This window comes from Drosophila teissieri, chromosome 2L (assembly GCF_016746235.2).
Source record: "Drosophila teissieri strain GT53w chromosome 2L, Prin_Dtei_1.1, whole genome shotgun sequence".
Lineage (NCBI taxonomy): Eukaryota > Metazoa > Arthropoda > Insecta > Diptera > Drosophilidae > Drosophila > Drosophila teissieri.
The window spans coordinates 22,045,464-22,062,886 of record NC_053029.1 but is presented as its reverse complement, the minus strand read 5'-3'; the positions used below and the strand labels follow the sequence as shown (position 1 = coordinate 22,062,886).

The following is a 17,423-nucleotide window of genomic DNA, read 5'->3' as shown; positions in this document are numbered from 1 at the left end:
TATATCATTTCCCTAAGACGTACGGCGACATGTACAATTTTAAAATAAATAACTATTTAAAATCTGTTTTCATTATACCCGTTACTCGATTAGTAACAGGGTATTTTAGATTCGTTGAAAAGGAAGAATGATGCGTTCCCGACCCAAGTATTCAGCCTCAAAACAGCCGAAACTGTCAAGCATTTTGAAAAATATTTTGATTTTTTCATGTTATTATTCAAAACAATTTAATTGTACATTATTTATAGCAACCATTAACAAGAAAGTTTTTAAGAATGTTAATATGTTTATTTTATTTCGACAAGAAGGCAGCTATTTCTGTAATATCGTGTTAAACTTGTTAATGGCCTCGCTGACATATTTTTCCTTTTCGGCCAGAGCACATTTTAGCTGCGCACGCAGTTGCTGCAGATTGGGCATAGTGCGACAATCTCTAATGTTAAGCAGAGTCCGGAAGATGTTTTCCCACATTATCCGCTGAAAGTAGCGTGGCACGTTTGTTTTCGGCATCCAAATGGTGCTCGGAGCTCGTTGCACTATTTCCATATAGCGGCCGAATAGCAACACATGCATAACGCTTACCAGACCAAATAAATCTAGTTGGTAAGTCCATGGGCGATGCGTTCTCATCTCAATGCACTTGAACAGGTCATCATGATGAACATAATTAAATGTCTGGTTGTCCGGAAACAGCTTCATGTCAATAGACACACCGAAATCAATAAGCTGCAGGCTAACTTCGTTGGGATCCGCACATATCCTGGAACAGGAAAAACCTGTGATATTAGAGGTGTTGATGAAGAAGCTTTCTGGTTATTACGGTTTCATAAGTAGAAAGTTATCCGGCTTGATGTCGGCGTGAATTATACCCATGGCGTGCAGATGATCCACAATATCGAGCATTTGGCAACTCAGATGCATTACCACATACTCATCTAGATTCCTGTTGGTGATACTCTTAACCTTGTTGCATACACCGATCAGAGAACCATAGTCTGAAAACTCCGAGATATATACACTGGAATTGTTTCCTACCAGTGCATAGTCAATATGTGCATATGATGGAATCTGTTAAAGAATTCGCACATTTATGATAGGTGTCATATGAATAGTTATTAAAATTAATTAGTTAGATCTCGGCGATGACAATGATTTTACTATCTATTTACATAGCTTGCGTTTTTTTAATTTAAGATAATATACAATATCTTTAAGATTGGTAGGCCAAATGTAAATTACTTTTTGAATTTATCCTGATTAAGGAGGAAATACCTTTAGAGGCCGAAAAAAGGGGTTATATAAAGACAATTCTTGTAATACCCATATAATATTTATTTGGAGTGATGCGTGAGGTAATAAACAAATTTTTTTTTAAAGTGAAAATTGTATTTCAACAAATTTTACAAGGGTCTTGTAAGTCATATCGCCACTGACATTATAGTTTGTGTAAGTGATGGTGGCCTCAATTTTAGTCTAAAGTCAACAAACCAAACATATTCTTACTCGAACGTGTTTTTTGGCGTCGATGAACTAAAATCTTTTCGAAATTCGAAAACTAACCATGTCATACAGGATTCGAAAATAAAAATTTATGAATTTCATAAAAAACAAGAGAGAACGTTATAGTCGAGTTCCCCGACTATCTGATACCCGTTTCTCAGCTAGTGGAAGTGCGAGAGTCTTTAACACTGACAGTTTTTGGCGGCTTGTAGGCGTCAGAGTGGGCGTGGCAAAAAATTTTGATAGAAATTAACAAGTCTAATACAAAAATGAAAAAATATAAAAAAATTTTCAAAAATCGATAGAAATTTACAATACTAATACAAAAATGAAAAAATATCAAAATGCCGGAAGGCATCCCTTCCACAATTTAGTTAAGTTTTAAAACTTTGAAACGATATTCTAATGCAATCGATTAAACTAAACAATAAAAAATACAAATAAAAAAAAAAAGTGTCTCAACACATATGTTAAATTTTTACCCGCTTTTGTTATTATTTAATGCTTACCATTTGCTCACTAGTTAACCGGCTGTGAATCTCTAGGCAAATATAGAATTCCCAGTAGTTTGTTGGCCGTTCCTGCTTGAGCGCCACCTTCTTGCCAGATTTCAGATGCTTTCCTAGATAAACTGAGCCATAAGCCCCCTTTCCTATAATTTTCGACACCTCAAACTTTTCGTTGTGCACTTCCAGGTGGGTGTTAGGATGTAGACGCTTAACGTGGCCAACCAGTTGACAATGGGGCAGCTTTTCGATGTACATGGAAAAGTCAATTGATTCGAGCAGCGAGCTGATCAGTTCCACGTTGAAAGGGTTTTTATAAGCGTCTGCTACCGTTTCGTTCAAAAGAGTTTGATCTCCATTTGAGGTGGGGTGAACAAACTTTTCCTTTGGTGGAGTTTCTAAATCAGATTGCGACCAGGAACGATGAGATTGCTTCGGCGTCAGTGGTGTTTTCTTATAGTAAATGCTTAATTCCGACTCCTCTGCTTCTTTTGCTTTAGGGAGCAGCAGTGTGGAATTTTTTATCATACTAATATTAGTTGCAAACATTTCAGTAGCTGCGTTAAACTCATAAAATTCGTCTGGTGGTTTCGAACCACCAAAATTTTCATTCACAGGAACTTTCATAAACGATCCGTTCGATGTGCTTACGGTATTTGTTTTGACAAAAGAAGTTGGCAACTGTGAAGGACAGCTGCCTATTTCTGTGCAATCTTTCATAAACGAGGCAATCATATGGGACTGCCCAATATTTTCCTGTTGGTTCCCTATCTCCCTAATTGCCAGCTGCTGCGTTTCCGGCAGCGTGCAGTCTAAGGCTAAGTTGGAGCCAATTGAAGCTGCTGGTTTTGACTTAGTGACCTTAGGCTGTGTCTCGTCGAGAAAGATATCAAACTTCTGCATCGCTAAAGTTTCAGGCTGCGTATCGGGCACAAAGGAAATGTTGGTCATAAAGGAATCCTGAAGCTTGCAGATGCTGGGCGCAGTTTCCAGCTTGTTGCCAAGCACTGCAAAGGAGCTCAGTTCGTCCTGTGTCGATTTAAAGACCTGTGAAGTTGGATCGAAATTGCGCTTTGGAGAGCCAAAAATATTTATCTTCGGCGGTGTCTTTCCAAACAATCCACACAAATCGCTTTCATCATCCAAAGTGGGAAGTTGTGGTGAGGAAAAGCAATTTCCAGCATCCAACGAGCCATTCTGCATAGACTCCTCCGGTTGTGCGGTGGGCATTTGTGGCAGTGTTTCAGTTTTATCTTCCTGAAAGCAAGACAGAGGTCTGGGAGTAGTTTCTGTCTTATCCTCTTGGAAGCGCAGGGACTTAAGCGTAGGCACGCTAGGCGCATTAGGTTCCCATAACTCACGGCGCAACAAGTTGTCACCGCCCTGTTTTTCCGGATCTGCAATACCAACACTAATCAAATGCTGCATACGCATTTGACTAGGAGTGCTCTCTTCAATCTTGCTGCCAAGTTTAGAAACAGCGTTTGATCCGGGCGAAGACGAGGAGGTTATAGTCGATTTAGTAGTGGCTCCGCTAGTCGCCAAGCTTTGTGTTCCGTGCTCAGAGGTCTCTAATATGGTAGATAGTTGCTTTCGCAATGTCGGAGAACGTGTATCCACTGGAGAATCAACAGCATGGACAGGGTCCTCCGGTAGCGGTAGCTCTTTTAGAACAGTTCCAAATTGACGTGACGGCGCTTGCTTCTGTGTGCCCTTTGGAGTGCTTACTGCCTGCGACTTTATGAACATGTTGAACATTTGGGTGGAGCATGTCTCATCTTCGTCATAAAACGGTTCAGAATTCAAATGCCTTGTTTTTGGCGTTGGCTGCGGCTCTTCCGAGTCTTCATAAATCTCTACTTTTGGAACAGGAACGGCCGGTACAGCAAAATGGTCATGTGGAGATGCGGATTCCTCAAATATATTAAGATTTGGCTCTGCCTTTAGATTAGAAGGCGATTTAGGTATCTTAGGTGACAGCTGCGAAGCTATATCTTTTACACCCAACGTGACTTCAACCTTCTCTTTTTCAATCTCCTCCCGTACAGACGAAATACTACGTGGCATGATAGATTTTCTGGACGAAGAGGGAAAGAAACTCTTGCGACGTGGCATCTTGTTCCCTGGCAAGCAAACTGTTTCTTCCATGTCAAAGTCGCCATGAACTGTCACATTTCGTTTTTGTAACCATTTTGATGCTAACAACTCCTCTAGCTGATACTCCTTTTGCTCAACTTCGTTGTAAATCTTGTCTAAAACGACCTGAAGGCCAAGTGCCAGTGGAGGTTTCCAAAACTTGTCTAGATCATCGAGGTCTTGTGGCTTAGAACACTTGGCGAAATTCGGGTAGCAGCGAATTCCCCTGATCACCCGTCCAGTGCCCCACCACTCATCATTGCGATAGACAAATGAATGTTGTGGGTTGCGGTGTTTCAAATAGGAGTAGGCACGATACTCTTCGGGCGAGAACTCGAGATTGGGGCGAGGGTAAAGGAGACACTTATTATAGCAAGGAAGTCCATTTGCGTTTGGCTCGTCCTCAATAGTAACAGGCGTCACCCACGGCTCCTGAATCCTGTTCTTGGTCACAAAGTTTGTCGGAAATTTAAAAGGTTGATCTAGACGGTGCTCGTAGTTGGTGATAGGTGGCATTGCTTGTTCGTCCAAGTGTATATCAAAGCCCAGATCCGGAGATGTGTTACTGCCAAAAATTTTGCCATGCTTGTGGCGTTTTGCATTTGCCTTATTCCAGGCCACCGCTTCTTTTATATTCTCCTGACTGCGAGCCGAGTCGATGATGGAGCGCAGACTGGGCTTCACTTCCGTCTCAGAATTAGAGACTGGGATATTCCCTTCAGAATTTTCGTCATTAAACACCTCAACGTTCCGACCAATATTGCGCCTACTGTTGCTAGTTGAAGCGTCGACCTACATGATGACAATGTATATTTAAATGTATATTTTTTTATAAAAATTTTATTCAGTATTAAACCATTTGTATTAAAATTGCATAATGACAAAAAAATTTATAAATTGCATACCCTTGCATAGGATATATTGATATCAGCTAGATATTTGCGATTATAGAATGTATATCTTAATATATATATATATTATATATAAATCTCGTGTCACAATGTTTGTCCCCAATGGACTCCTAAACCACTCAACCGATTACAATAAAATTCGCACACCATGTGCAGTTCGATCCAACTTGAGAGATAGGATAGATTAAATTCTGGAAAAAGTCAAAAGAAAAGCGGGAAAACCGTTTTTTACATGCAGCGCCATTTCTAAAACATAGGATGTCATTTTTCTCTGCTCATTTTGTTTTATTTAATTCATGAGACAAACTTAATTTGGTTCATAAATAAATTGTAACAGCAGGCATTTGTTTTTGATGTGGTAAGTTGAACTGTGTTAATTATGTGTACCGTGCATTTGAGGTTAAACTCACCACTTCCACCTTCTTCGACTTCCTCATCCTCATCCTCCTTCTTCTTCATCAATTAGAAGATACACTAGCCGAACGCAATAAAGCAAGAAGACTAAAGCATCAACAATCACGCAGGTTTTCAGAAGAAGGAGGAGGAAGACGAAGAAGGAAGAAGAAAAAGGTAGAGGAAGGAGGAGGATTAAGAAGATGGAGGAGGATGAAGGAGGAGAAGGATTAAGAAGATGGAGGAGGAAGAAGGAGGATGAAGAAGAAGAAGGAATAAGGAGCATGAAGAAGTCAGACATTGCCCAGAAACATTGCCCGTCATTCCACGTGCAACGTTAACGGATCAGGTCAATGCTTGCTTGAAGTATTATTTCCTGTGGCGATATGTCCAAAAATTGACATTGAAAATAAACATGCGTGTTCAATAGCACTATGATCAATCTGCAGAACGGTTTTCGAAGCAATTATTAGAAATCGGAAGTGGCAAAGTTCCAAATACAAATGGCTTGATCACTTTGCCAAACAATTTTTGTACAATTCTACAATCTAAAGGGGAATTAATAGAAAGCGTTTTTCCAAATATAATTTAAAATCACAGAAATCACGATTGGTTCACAGAACGAGCAATATTGTCACCAAAAAATGTACATGTCAATGAAATCAATTTTCACATTCAAGAAAAATTGCCAGGCGCACTGATATCATATAAATCTTTTGATAGCGCAATGAAAGAAGCTGATGCAGTGAATTATCCAGTTGAATTTTTAAATTCCCTAGAACCGCCTGGTATGCCAACGCATTTTTTGAACTTAAAAATCGGCTCATCAATTATTTTACTACGGAATTTAAATGCACCAAAATTGTGCAATGGCACAAGACTGGTTGTAAAAAAATTGATGCCGAATTTAATTGAAACCACGATATTGACTGGAAAAGCGAAAGGAGAAATGGTGCTCATACCGCGTATTCCGTTGATACCAACAGACATGCCGTTTAAATTTAAGCGACTGCAATTCCCAGTGCGTCTATCATTTGTCATGTCCATCAATAAGGCACAAGGACAAACGCTTCAAGTATGCGGGTTGAATTTGGAGGAGCCGTGTTTTTCTCATGGGCAGCTATACGTAGCCTGTTCAAGAGTTGGCATTCCAAACTCTTTATTTGTATTCGCTCCAAATGGACAAACGAAAAATATAGTTTATCCAAATGTTTTGGATTGAAAATAACAATTTTCAAATAAAATAAATGACTTTCATATAACAAATTCTAGAAATTTTTCACTGAATTTTAAGACTGCATGCGGCGAAGCGCACAGGGCCAACTAGTGTATATATATTTTTGATCAGTATAAACAGCCGACTTAAAATAGTCATTTACCGTCTGTCCCTCTGTCTTTCCTATTTCTTACGTATAGCTATCTTTGTGGACCTTTTTTAGTCTTCTTTCTATTGCAGGTGCTGGACGAGATCACTATATCAGAAACCTAAAAAAGTGCCTGCTTTTTTTTTTGTATCATTATGATTCCTTAAAGAAAATCTCCTTCATACGCACAATATGAACGGCCAATTTTTAATTGGAAATAAATACCCTCGGTATTTGGTATGAAATTTTGATACATTTCTCTGATATGGAGACTAGAAACTCTCGAAATCTGGTCATTCAAATGGGTTTCCCCTTTATGGATTCTTTAAAGATTTAACGAGAACACTATTGTCGAGTTCCTATCCCATATTGTCGACTATAAGATACCAGTTACTCAGCTAGTGGGAGTGCAAACGAGAAAGCTCAACAACCTTTTGGGAATATTGATAAAAATCGGCAAAATAATACAATTTTAAAAAATGTCAAAGGTGTGGGCGTGAAATTGAAAAGACAAAAATAAAATAAAATTTTCCAAAAGTATGGGCATGGAAGTTTTTTACGGTTTGTGTGCGTTAAAGTTGGAGTGACAACTCTTTTTTTGTTTCGCATACCGAAAGAAATTTGAAAGACAAATAAGAAAATAAAAAAATTAAAACATATTTTTTGTAAAACTGTGGGCGTGGCAATTTTGGCCAGTTTGAAGGCGATAGAGTGGGCGCGGCAATATGGGTCAACAAACTTTCACTGCGTCTATGTCTCTGGAATCTTCATGCCTAATCTCAACTTTCTAGTGTTATAATTCCTGAGATTAAGATGCGGGCAGATCGATTCGACTATTGATTCTGATCAAGAATATATGTATATACTTCATAGAGTCATAAAAGCTTTATACTAATCTACATTTCAAAAGGATGGTACTGATATGAAACTAGTCAAATGATGTGTATTAATAATACTCAAAAATGTTTTGTTGAGTGCGTCATTGGCTTGTATTAATTATACCCGTTACTCGTAGAGTAAAAGGGTATACTAGATTCGTTGAAAAGTATGTAACAGGCAGAAGGAAGCGATTCTGACCATATAAAGTATATATATTCTTGATCAGGATCAATAGCCGAGTCGATCTGACCATGTCCGTCCGTCTGTCTGTCCGTCTGTCTGTCCGTCCGTATGAACGTAGAGATCTCAGGAACTATAAAAGCTAGAAAGTTGAGAATAAGCATACAGACTCCAGAGACATAGACGCAGCGCAAGTTTGTCGATTCATGTTGCCACGCCCACTCTAACGCCCACAAACCGCATAAAACTGCCACGCCCACACTTTAAAAAAATGTTTTAATATTTTTTCATTTTTGTATTAGTCTTGTAAATTTTTATCGATTTCCTAAAAAACTTTTTGCCACGCCCACTCTAACGCCCACAAACCGTCAAAAACTGTCAGTGATGAAGACTCTTCTTCACACTTCCACTAGCTGAGTAACGGGTATCAGATAGTCGGGGAACTCGACTATAGCGTTCTCTCTTGTTTTCGTATATTATTATATCCGTTACTCGTAGAGTAAAAGGGTATACTAGATTCGTTGAAAAGTATGTAACAGGCAGAAGGAAGCGTTTCCGACCATATAAAGTATATATATTCTTGATCAGGATCAGTAGCCGAGTCGATCTGGCCATGTCCGTCTGTCCGTCCGTCTGTCCGTATGAACGTCGAGATCTCAGGAAATACAAAAGCTAGAAAGTTGAGATTAAACATACGGACTCCAGAGACATAGACGCAGCGCAAGTTTGTTGATTCATGTTGCTACGCCCACTCTAACGCCCACAAACCGCATAAAACTGCCACGCCCACACTTTTGAAAAATGTTTTGATATTTTTTCATTTTTGTATTAGTCTTGTAAATTTTTATCGATTTGCCAACAAACTTTTTGCCACGCCCACTCTAACGCCCACAAACCGCCCAAAACTGCCACGCCCACACTTTTGAAAAATATTTTGATATTTTTTCATTTTGTATTAGACTTGTAAATTTCTATCGATTTGCCAAAAAACTTTTTGCCACGCCCACTCTAACGCCCTCAAACCGAAAAAAACTGTCAGTGTTAAAGACTCGCCTTCGCACTTCCACTAGCTGAGTAACGGGTATCAGATAGTCGGGGAACTCGACTATAGCGTTCTCTCTTGTTTTTATTATTATTTATCTTGCCAATTTGTATCGTTAACCTTGAAATCAAGGTTAGCTAACTATATATATACTTCATAGAGTCAGATAAGCTTCTTCTACGTGATTTATACTAATCTACATTTCAAAAGGATGGTACTGATATGAAACTAGTCAAATGATGTGTATTAATAATACTCAAAAATGTTTTGTTGAATGCGCCATTGGCTTGTTTTAATTTTCGTATATTATTTTTATTATTATTTATCTTGCCAATTTGTATCGTTAACCTTGAAATCAAGGTTAGCTAACTCATTCTATAGTAAAATAACAAAATAAAATATCTACTCACCTGAACCACGCCTGGCAGGCCGCTTTTAACTGCCGCTCCGGTACGGACGCTTCCCACGGTAAAACTGTTAGTGATCTGTTGGCGGCGACCATGAAGGGATTGCAACGCTAACCGTCGCTCGTTTAGTTCCTGGTTGACTGCGTTGGCCTCTTCACCAGTGCTGTAGAGCATGCGTTGGCCCACCGTATAGCCAAAATGCTGGTGGGCCTCCTTCAGCTCCTCCAGAGGCTGTGCGCAACACTCTAGACCTAGACGAAAGATCTCGTCGGCCTTGCGCATGTTGCCGCTCAGGTCGTAGCTGTAGGCCCAGGCAATATAGAAATCTGCCAGCATTGTTCCGATCCCGTTGTTGTACATCTGTTGATAAAACTCGATCTGGTCCTTCTGTTTCTCCATCTAAAAAGTGATGTAAATTCGGTGTGATCTTCTAAAAATAGCATCAACCACTCACAAATTTAATGAAAAGCTTAATGAGGCGCTTATCCTGACGGTAGCGCTCGTCCTCTTCGAATTTGGTGAGGCACTGGTGAAGGACAGTCTGTAGACCCGAGCAACTACCCCCCGCCGGATAGCTCTGCTCGATCCAGCAGATAAGCTTGTACCAGGCACCGAGAGGATCAGCGCCTGTGTAGGTGTGCACCTCTTCCTCCATTTGCTTGCGATGCGCCAGCAGTTCCTGGCCGTGGGTGGAGTCCTGGCTGAGAGAGGCCTGCAGAAGGCTTACGTTGCGACCGCTGGCCAGCGGCTGAATGTTCTCTTTCGCGTTGTCAAAGTCCATATCAGTCTTCTTAAGCAAATGACCTGAAAACTTTTATTGTCTTGTTTCAATAAAACAAAAACTACGCGCCGAAGCAAATGCTAGAGATGAAAGATATTGACTCTTTCGATATGTGTAGCTTCGTCTTATCGATACGTTGATTGAAAACCTGTTCACACTGAAGCAGCAATATATTACGATAAAAATTGAATTGCTCAACAGGTCAACATCATCACAACTTATGTATTGGGAACGTTAGTTTCACCAAAATGTTCAGTTTAATAAGACCGTAAGACCACTTCACTACATTACTGTAATATTTTCAAAATCAATTTGATCAAATATTATTTAATCAACTATCAATAGTGCGTCGAAAATTAATTTCTTTTATAATCATCGCCATTTTTGTAGAAAACGTATAAATATAAATATAAAGTTAAGTTGTTTCGACTATTAACATTTTTGTGCACAAAGAAATAAATGTGCGCTGTTTAAAAATTAATAAAATATCAAGATTTTTTTTTTGTATAATCCACTTCGAATTCTTTATAAGCACTAATAAAATTAACTCAGATTTCGCTTTTATATTCTCCATATTAACGTGCATTGTAGTATTTTATTAACAAAAAGTTACGGTAATCGCCGTAACCCTTTATTAAATTTAAAGACATTTAAAACACATTTTTCCTATGTGGAGGGCAATGCAATATAAATTTAACCAAAATATAAATATCGATGTGTTTTCTATAGAAGTCGTACATTCAGACAACACAGTGTGAAAAATGCGATTTTAATAACGGAAGCGAAATCAAAATTATGAAATCTATTTTTAAATACATAATTTTAAAACACATTTCATATATTGCATTAATGACACTAAGTTTAAAGAGGACTAAATTGCAAAAACTTAAAAAAAAAATTAATTAATTAAAGTAAATAAATAAATATATATAATAAACTAGTTGGCCCTGTGCGCTTCGCCGCATGCAGTCTTAAAATTCAGTGAAAAATTTCTAGAATTTGTTATATGAAAGTCATTTATTTTATTTGAAAATTGTTATTTTCAATCCAAAACATTTGGATAAACTATATTTTTCGTTTGTCCATTTGGAGCGAATACAAATAAAGAGTGTGGAATGCCAACTCTTGAACAGGCTACGTATAGCTGCCCATGAGAAAAACACGGCTCCTCCAAATTCAACACGCATACTTGAAGCGTTTGTCCTTGTGCCTTATTGATGGACATGACAAATGATAGACGCACTGGGAATTGCAGTCGCTTAAATTCAAACGGCATGTCTGTTGGTATCAACGGAATACGCGGTATGAGCACCATTTCTCCTTTCGCTTTTCCAGTCAATATCGTGGTTTCAATTAAATTCGGCATCAATTTTTTTACAACCAGTCTTGTGCCATTGCACAATTTTGGTGCATTTAAATTCCGTAGTAAAATAATTGATGAGCCGATTTTTAAGTTCAAAAAATGCGTTGGCATACCAGGCGGTTCTAGGGAATTTAAAAATTCAACTGGATAATTCACTGCATCAGCTTCTTTCATTGCGCTATCAAAAGATTTATATGATATCAGTGCGCCTGGCAATTTTTCTTGAATGTGAAAATTGATTTCATTGACATGTACATTTTTTGGTGACAATATTGCTCGTTCTGTGAACCAATCGTGATTTCTGTGATTTTAAATTATATTTGGAAAAACGCTTTCTATTAATTCCCCTTTAGATTGTAGAATTGTACAAAAATTGTTTGGCAAAGTGATCAAGCCATTTGTATTTGGAACTTTGCCACTTCCGATTTCTAATAATTGCTTCGAAAACCGTTCTGCAGATTGATCATAGTGCTATTGAACACGCATGTTTATTTTCAATGTCAATTTTTGGACATATCGCCACAGGAAATAATACTTCAAGCAAGCATTGACCTGATCCGCTAACGTTGCACGTGGAATGACGGGCAATGTTTCTGGGCAATGTCTGACTTCTTCATGCTCCTTATTCCTTCTTCTTCTTCATCCTCCTTCTTCCTCCTCCATCTTCTTAATCCTTCTCCTCCTTCATCCTCCTCCATCTTCTTAATCCTCCTCCTTCCTCTACCTTTTTCTTCTTCCTTCTTCGTCTTCCTCCTCCTTCTTCTGAAAACCTGCGTGATTGTTGATGCTTTAGTCTTCTTGCTTTATTGCGTTCGGCTAGTGTATCTTCTAATTGATGAAGAAGAAGGAGGATGAGGATGAGGAAGTCGAAGAAGGTGGAAGTGGTGAGTTTAACCTCAAATGCACGGTACACATAATTAACACAGTTCAACTTACCACCTCAAAAACAAATGCCTGCTGTTACAATTTATTTATGAACCAAATAAAGTTTGTCTCATGAATTAAATAAAACAAAATGAGCAGAGAAAAATGACATCCTATGTTTTAGAAATGGCGCTGCATGTAAAAAACGGTTTTCCCGCTTTTCTTTTGACTTTTTCCAGAATTTAATCTATCCTATCTCTCAAGTTGGATCGAACTGCACATGGTGTGCGAATTTTATTGTAATCGGTTGAGTGGTTTAGGAGTCCATTGAGGACAAACATTGTGACAGGAGATTTATATATATTAAGATATATATTAAGATAGACAGGTTAACAAAAAGAAAGCCTTTATAAAATGTGGAAAATAGTGACAAAAATCAACATACAAAAGTTGTGACCTTTTTTTTTGTGACGATAAAGTATTTACATTTAAATGATACCTGCTTTTATAGCAGAACAGCATTAAAATTTCCAGAAACTCAAGGCTCTAATCCAAATTTAAATTTAACGTAACGTTCTAAGTCGGTATAAAAAGACCTCACCCTCCCGATAAAGTGTTCAATTCTCGGGAGTTGTCATTCTTGAGAGAAGACCGTCTTAAGAACCAAAGTAAAAAGTCGAAATTTTGTCGTCCAGTAGTCCAGAGAACCCATCCTGTTCAAAATTTCAGGATTCCAGAGTCCTGAACTGGAAGGATAAGGGTAAGGCAAAAAGGACACCTCAAACCAACAGACATGAAGTCAAGAGGGGGCATCGTGAAGGAAGACCGACAGGCGGCAAGGAATCCAAGGCCTCAGACAATACAGCCAATGTTATCAACGCCGTGAAAGTCATCGACAACAAAAACGAGGCGTACAGCATGCCTTTGGTTTCATCGGTGTTGTTGCTGTTTCCGGCAATATTAAAATTAGTAAAGACCTACAAGTGATCAGCGCAGCGGCGTCGTGACCATCACCATACACTGGAAAGGATTGTATCCAGCATTCCGCAGCCCTAATAGTATACGGCGTAAAAGGCGGATTCCGCATAGCATATATGAGCAGTGTAGTGACAATAACAATTCGCTAATTAAACTCGCATGACTGCGGCCGAGCATAAAAAAAAACCGCCAAACAAACAAACAAAAATAGTATTTTCTTTATATATTTTATATATTCTTGTACATATATTCTCGTGGCAACTTTGTTTTCTTAAGATCAGTATATATGTATATATTTGTTTTATAGTGGTTACTAAAGGGTATTGACGAAACATTTCCCGATCGTTTTACGCTGCTTGTCCCAATGTGCGGGACAGCTGATCGCTCGCTAGGTTCTGGGCAGCGCATTCAACGGGGAGAAGGAGAATGGAGGAGAGGCCAAAATTCAGTCTGAATTTGCACCCTACGACGAACGCCCGCCGCCGGTCTAACTATCTATTTCTTTTTACATACTGATGATTAAAAGATACAATAATCCTCGTCTCGTTTTTTCGCACCACATGAACGCAATTTACGCGTTGCCCAGGCTGAAAAAGGAAAATACACAATCAATACGGACGATGTTAAGCACGGTCAATGTTTGCCTGGCTGCATTCCGCCGCGTTCAAGCCTTGGACGAGGTTGCCCCAGGAGACTAACAACGCTTGGGAGCACCATCAAGGAAGCGGTGTCACCGTTCCTACGTATACGAATTTAGAATCATTTTTGAATGATCGACTGGTAATAATGGATGTGATTGGAAACCGAAGTTCGTCGTACGACTCCAATTATGGACCAGGATCTACCGACCCGAACAAACGAGTGCGAGTGCATAATGCACAGGAGCGCTCAAGACGCCCGGATAGCGCCTGTCACCACTGGTGGGTCCCGGGGACGGTCGTCGTTGCAAGTACACAGTAAATTTCGAAATCTTTAGTATTATTAACGCAAATTTTACTTTAGATGTTGATTTAGCATATGTTATCAATTCAGTTACTTCCTGCCTGCCAAGTCTGAGCTTCACGCCACAACATTGGGATCATGTTCGAGGGCTCTCATTGGCTGATCCCTATTACGCGCGGTCGAAGCGAGTCGATCTCATTTTAGGAGTGGACATGTTGGCGCAAATCATGTTGCTCGACACCAGGATCGGTTTGCCAGGCGAGCCCATAGCTCAGAATACGCACTTCGGATGGATCCTCTCTGGACGTGCTGATGGAGTGATGGAATCAACTCAGTTGCGCTGTCATCGAGTGCTTTTGGACACCGAGGCATTGCTGAAGCGTTTCTGTGAGGTCGAGTCGGTGCCAGAGCGCCCTACAGCAAAAGACGAGGACCTGTGGTGCGAGTCCTTTTTCCAGAAGACTTTTGTGCGTCGATCTGATGGCCGCTACGTAGTGCGGTTGCCCTATAAATGGTACTTAATCGGTTTCTGCGGATATACAGAAAATGTATCGCTGTATCGATGTGCACCCGGAAGACGCCCAATATCAGCAGATTTTATGGCGGGCGGCGGATGGATCCATCAATGTTTATGCTTTGTCAACGCTAACATTTGGAACGGCTTCTGCACCCTTCACGGCCATCAGAGTCATTCAACAGTTAGGCGGAAGAAGTTTTCATCAGCGAGATATATGTGGACGACATTCTGTCCGGAGGTCATACGATAGAAGAGACGCACAATAAACGAACACAGGTAGAGGGTGCGATAAAATTCGCTCGCATTGACTTGCGTAAATGGTCCAGCAACGAAGCGAGTATTATCCGCTTATCTCAGTGCAGTCGGACACCTTTAAACTGGGACACTACGGAGGAAATGTATTGGCTCCCAAATAAGGACTGCTTTAAGTTTCAGGTCAATTTTGACATACCAGCTAGTTACACCAAAAGGACGATCCTGTCGAGCATAGCGAGGATGTTCGACCCGTTGGTTCTCATCGCGCCAGTCATCATCTCAGGAAAGTTGATTTTGAAGGAGGTAACCATGGCAAAGGAAACTCATGCCGACGGCACTCTGACGGCCCTGGATTGGGACGACGAGGTTCCTAATGCTCTTGCGTTCGGGCTCGAGCATAAAGGCGGAACGTGCTACACCTCGCTGTTGAATGCAAAATCAAAGGTTACTCCTACTATACCCTTAACCATACCTCGAACGGAGCTGAGTGGTGCAGTACTGGCGTTCAAATTGGTGAAATGGCTGCCCACGGGTAAGTGGCTAAAATCCTTTACCCTTCCCATCCAGACCTTTTATTGGACGGTTGCTACAATTCTGCTGCATTGGCTGCACGGGGACGTCAACAGGGGACGTCAACAGGCTAAAAGGGTCGCCGTCATCCTGGATCGCACCCCACCATCTTAATGCAGACGTGTCGGTACTAGCGAGAATCCAGCGGACTGTGGGAAAAGAGGGCTTCCTCCAAGTGAGGTGAAAGACTTTGAATTGTGGTGGCGAGGACCGGAGTGGCTTACACGCAGTCAAGGTGACTGGCCTTCGACGGAGATCGGACATTCTGGGTTGTCACACGAGCATCGTCATCCAATGATCCTTCCAAGTTCGCATCATTATACGCAGTTAGTAATACGGTACTCGCACGTTTTGATTCTGCACGGAGGTGCGCAGCTGACTTTGGCACACACTCGCCAGCGGTTCTGGATACTGACAGGAAGACGAGCCGTCCAAACATTTGTTCGGAAATTTGTGAGGTGCTTTCGGACCAGGCCAATCGCTTCGACACAACTCGTGGGAGATTGGCCGCTTCATCGAGTGAACCCCTCTAGTAGACCGTTCCTGGCGACTGGAGTCGACTACACAGGCGCTATAGAGCTGAAGGCAGCACGCTTGCGAGGGACAAGCTTTTATAAAGGATACATCGCCGTTTTTATTTGTCTTGCAACAAAGGCGGTTCACTTACAAGCGGTGACAGGCCTCACGACGGAGCATTTTCTTCTGGCTTTGGACTGATTCACCGGTCGACGAGGAATGGTTTAGAGTGACAACTGAACCAACTTTGTGGGCGCGGACAATTTAATGAAGGCGTTCTACGGCAGGCTCAAGGATGACCACGAGAAGCTCATAGCCCCAAAGCTTGCATGGCACTTCAATCCCCCTCAGTCGCCCAATTTTGGCGGGCTTTGGGAGGCTAATGTGATGTCGGTAAAACATCACCTTAAGAGGGTCATTGCAGATCGGCGTCTGACCTATAAGGAGTTGTCAACGGTGCTCAATTTTTGATTGGGGACTCCATGCTGGCGCCTCCGGAATATCGATCACAATGCAAGTCCTTCGTGGAGCAGTTTTCATTCATCATTCCATTATACGACATTTTTGGAAGGCCTGGAGTTGAGACTGGCTAGCTCATTTGCAGCAGAGATCCAAGTGGTGCCAGGAGGCTGAAGGTTTTCAGCTCAACAACCTTGTGATCATAAAGGATGACCGATTTCCGCCGTCACAATGGTTGCTAGGACGTGTCGTCGAGTTGCACCCCGGAACGAATGCGTTAGTCCGAGTAGTTACGCTTAAAACCAAGCAGGGTCATTTAAAACGGTCAGTGTCGAAACTGTTTCCGCGTCCAATCCGTTCTTAAGCGCTCTCACTTACACACCTCAACCATAGAAAATTATTTCTTGCGCACACTTCTTGTATCATTTTCTCCGAGCTAGACTCTACCCCACCTGCCAGGATGCTACGTTTAGCATTGGCGGGCGGCATGTTCAGTTTGCTTCTCGTCCCAATGTGCGGGAGAGCGGCGATCAGTTGATCGGAGAAGGAGAATGGAGGAGAGGCCAAAATTCAGTCTGAGTTTGCACACGACGCTGAACGCCCGCCGCCGGTCTAACTATTTATTTCTTTTAACATACACACACGCATGTACATAATCTTAGCTAAGCTTAAAGTAAATCAGTGAATAATTATAACGATTGAAATTAATTCGACTGTGTTATTTACTCTTGCCGTGGAACCCCTCTTACAATTACCCTCTATTTAACCATATATAAGGAGACACTTTACATATAACATATATCATTTTTAATTTGACTATAGTACAATCAGTAAGTAAAATCAATGCGCGCTTATTATTT

General features: G+C 40.7%; 1 protein-coding gene across 1 annotated transcript; it reads right to left on the bottom strand.

Moving 5' to 3' along the window:
• Positions 1-295: 295 nt before the first annotated feature.
• On the bottom strand, positions 296-10,193 carry LOC122618707. The gene is made up of 5 exons (XM_043795259.1): positions 9,773-10,193; positions 9,322-9,717; positions 2,010-4,934; positions 821-1,068; positions 296-760 (listed from the first exon to the last, which is right to left on the bottom strand). The coding sequence occupies exons 1-5, from the start codon at positions 10,097-10,099 to the stop codon at positions 313-315; spliced, it is 4,344 nt and encodes a 1,447-aa protein (XP_043651194.1). The 5' UTR covers positions 10,100-10,193; the 3' UTR covers positions 296-312.
• Positions 10,194-17,423: the final 7,230 nt, after the last annotated feature.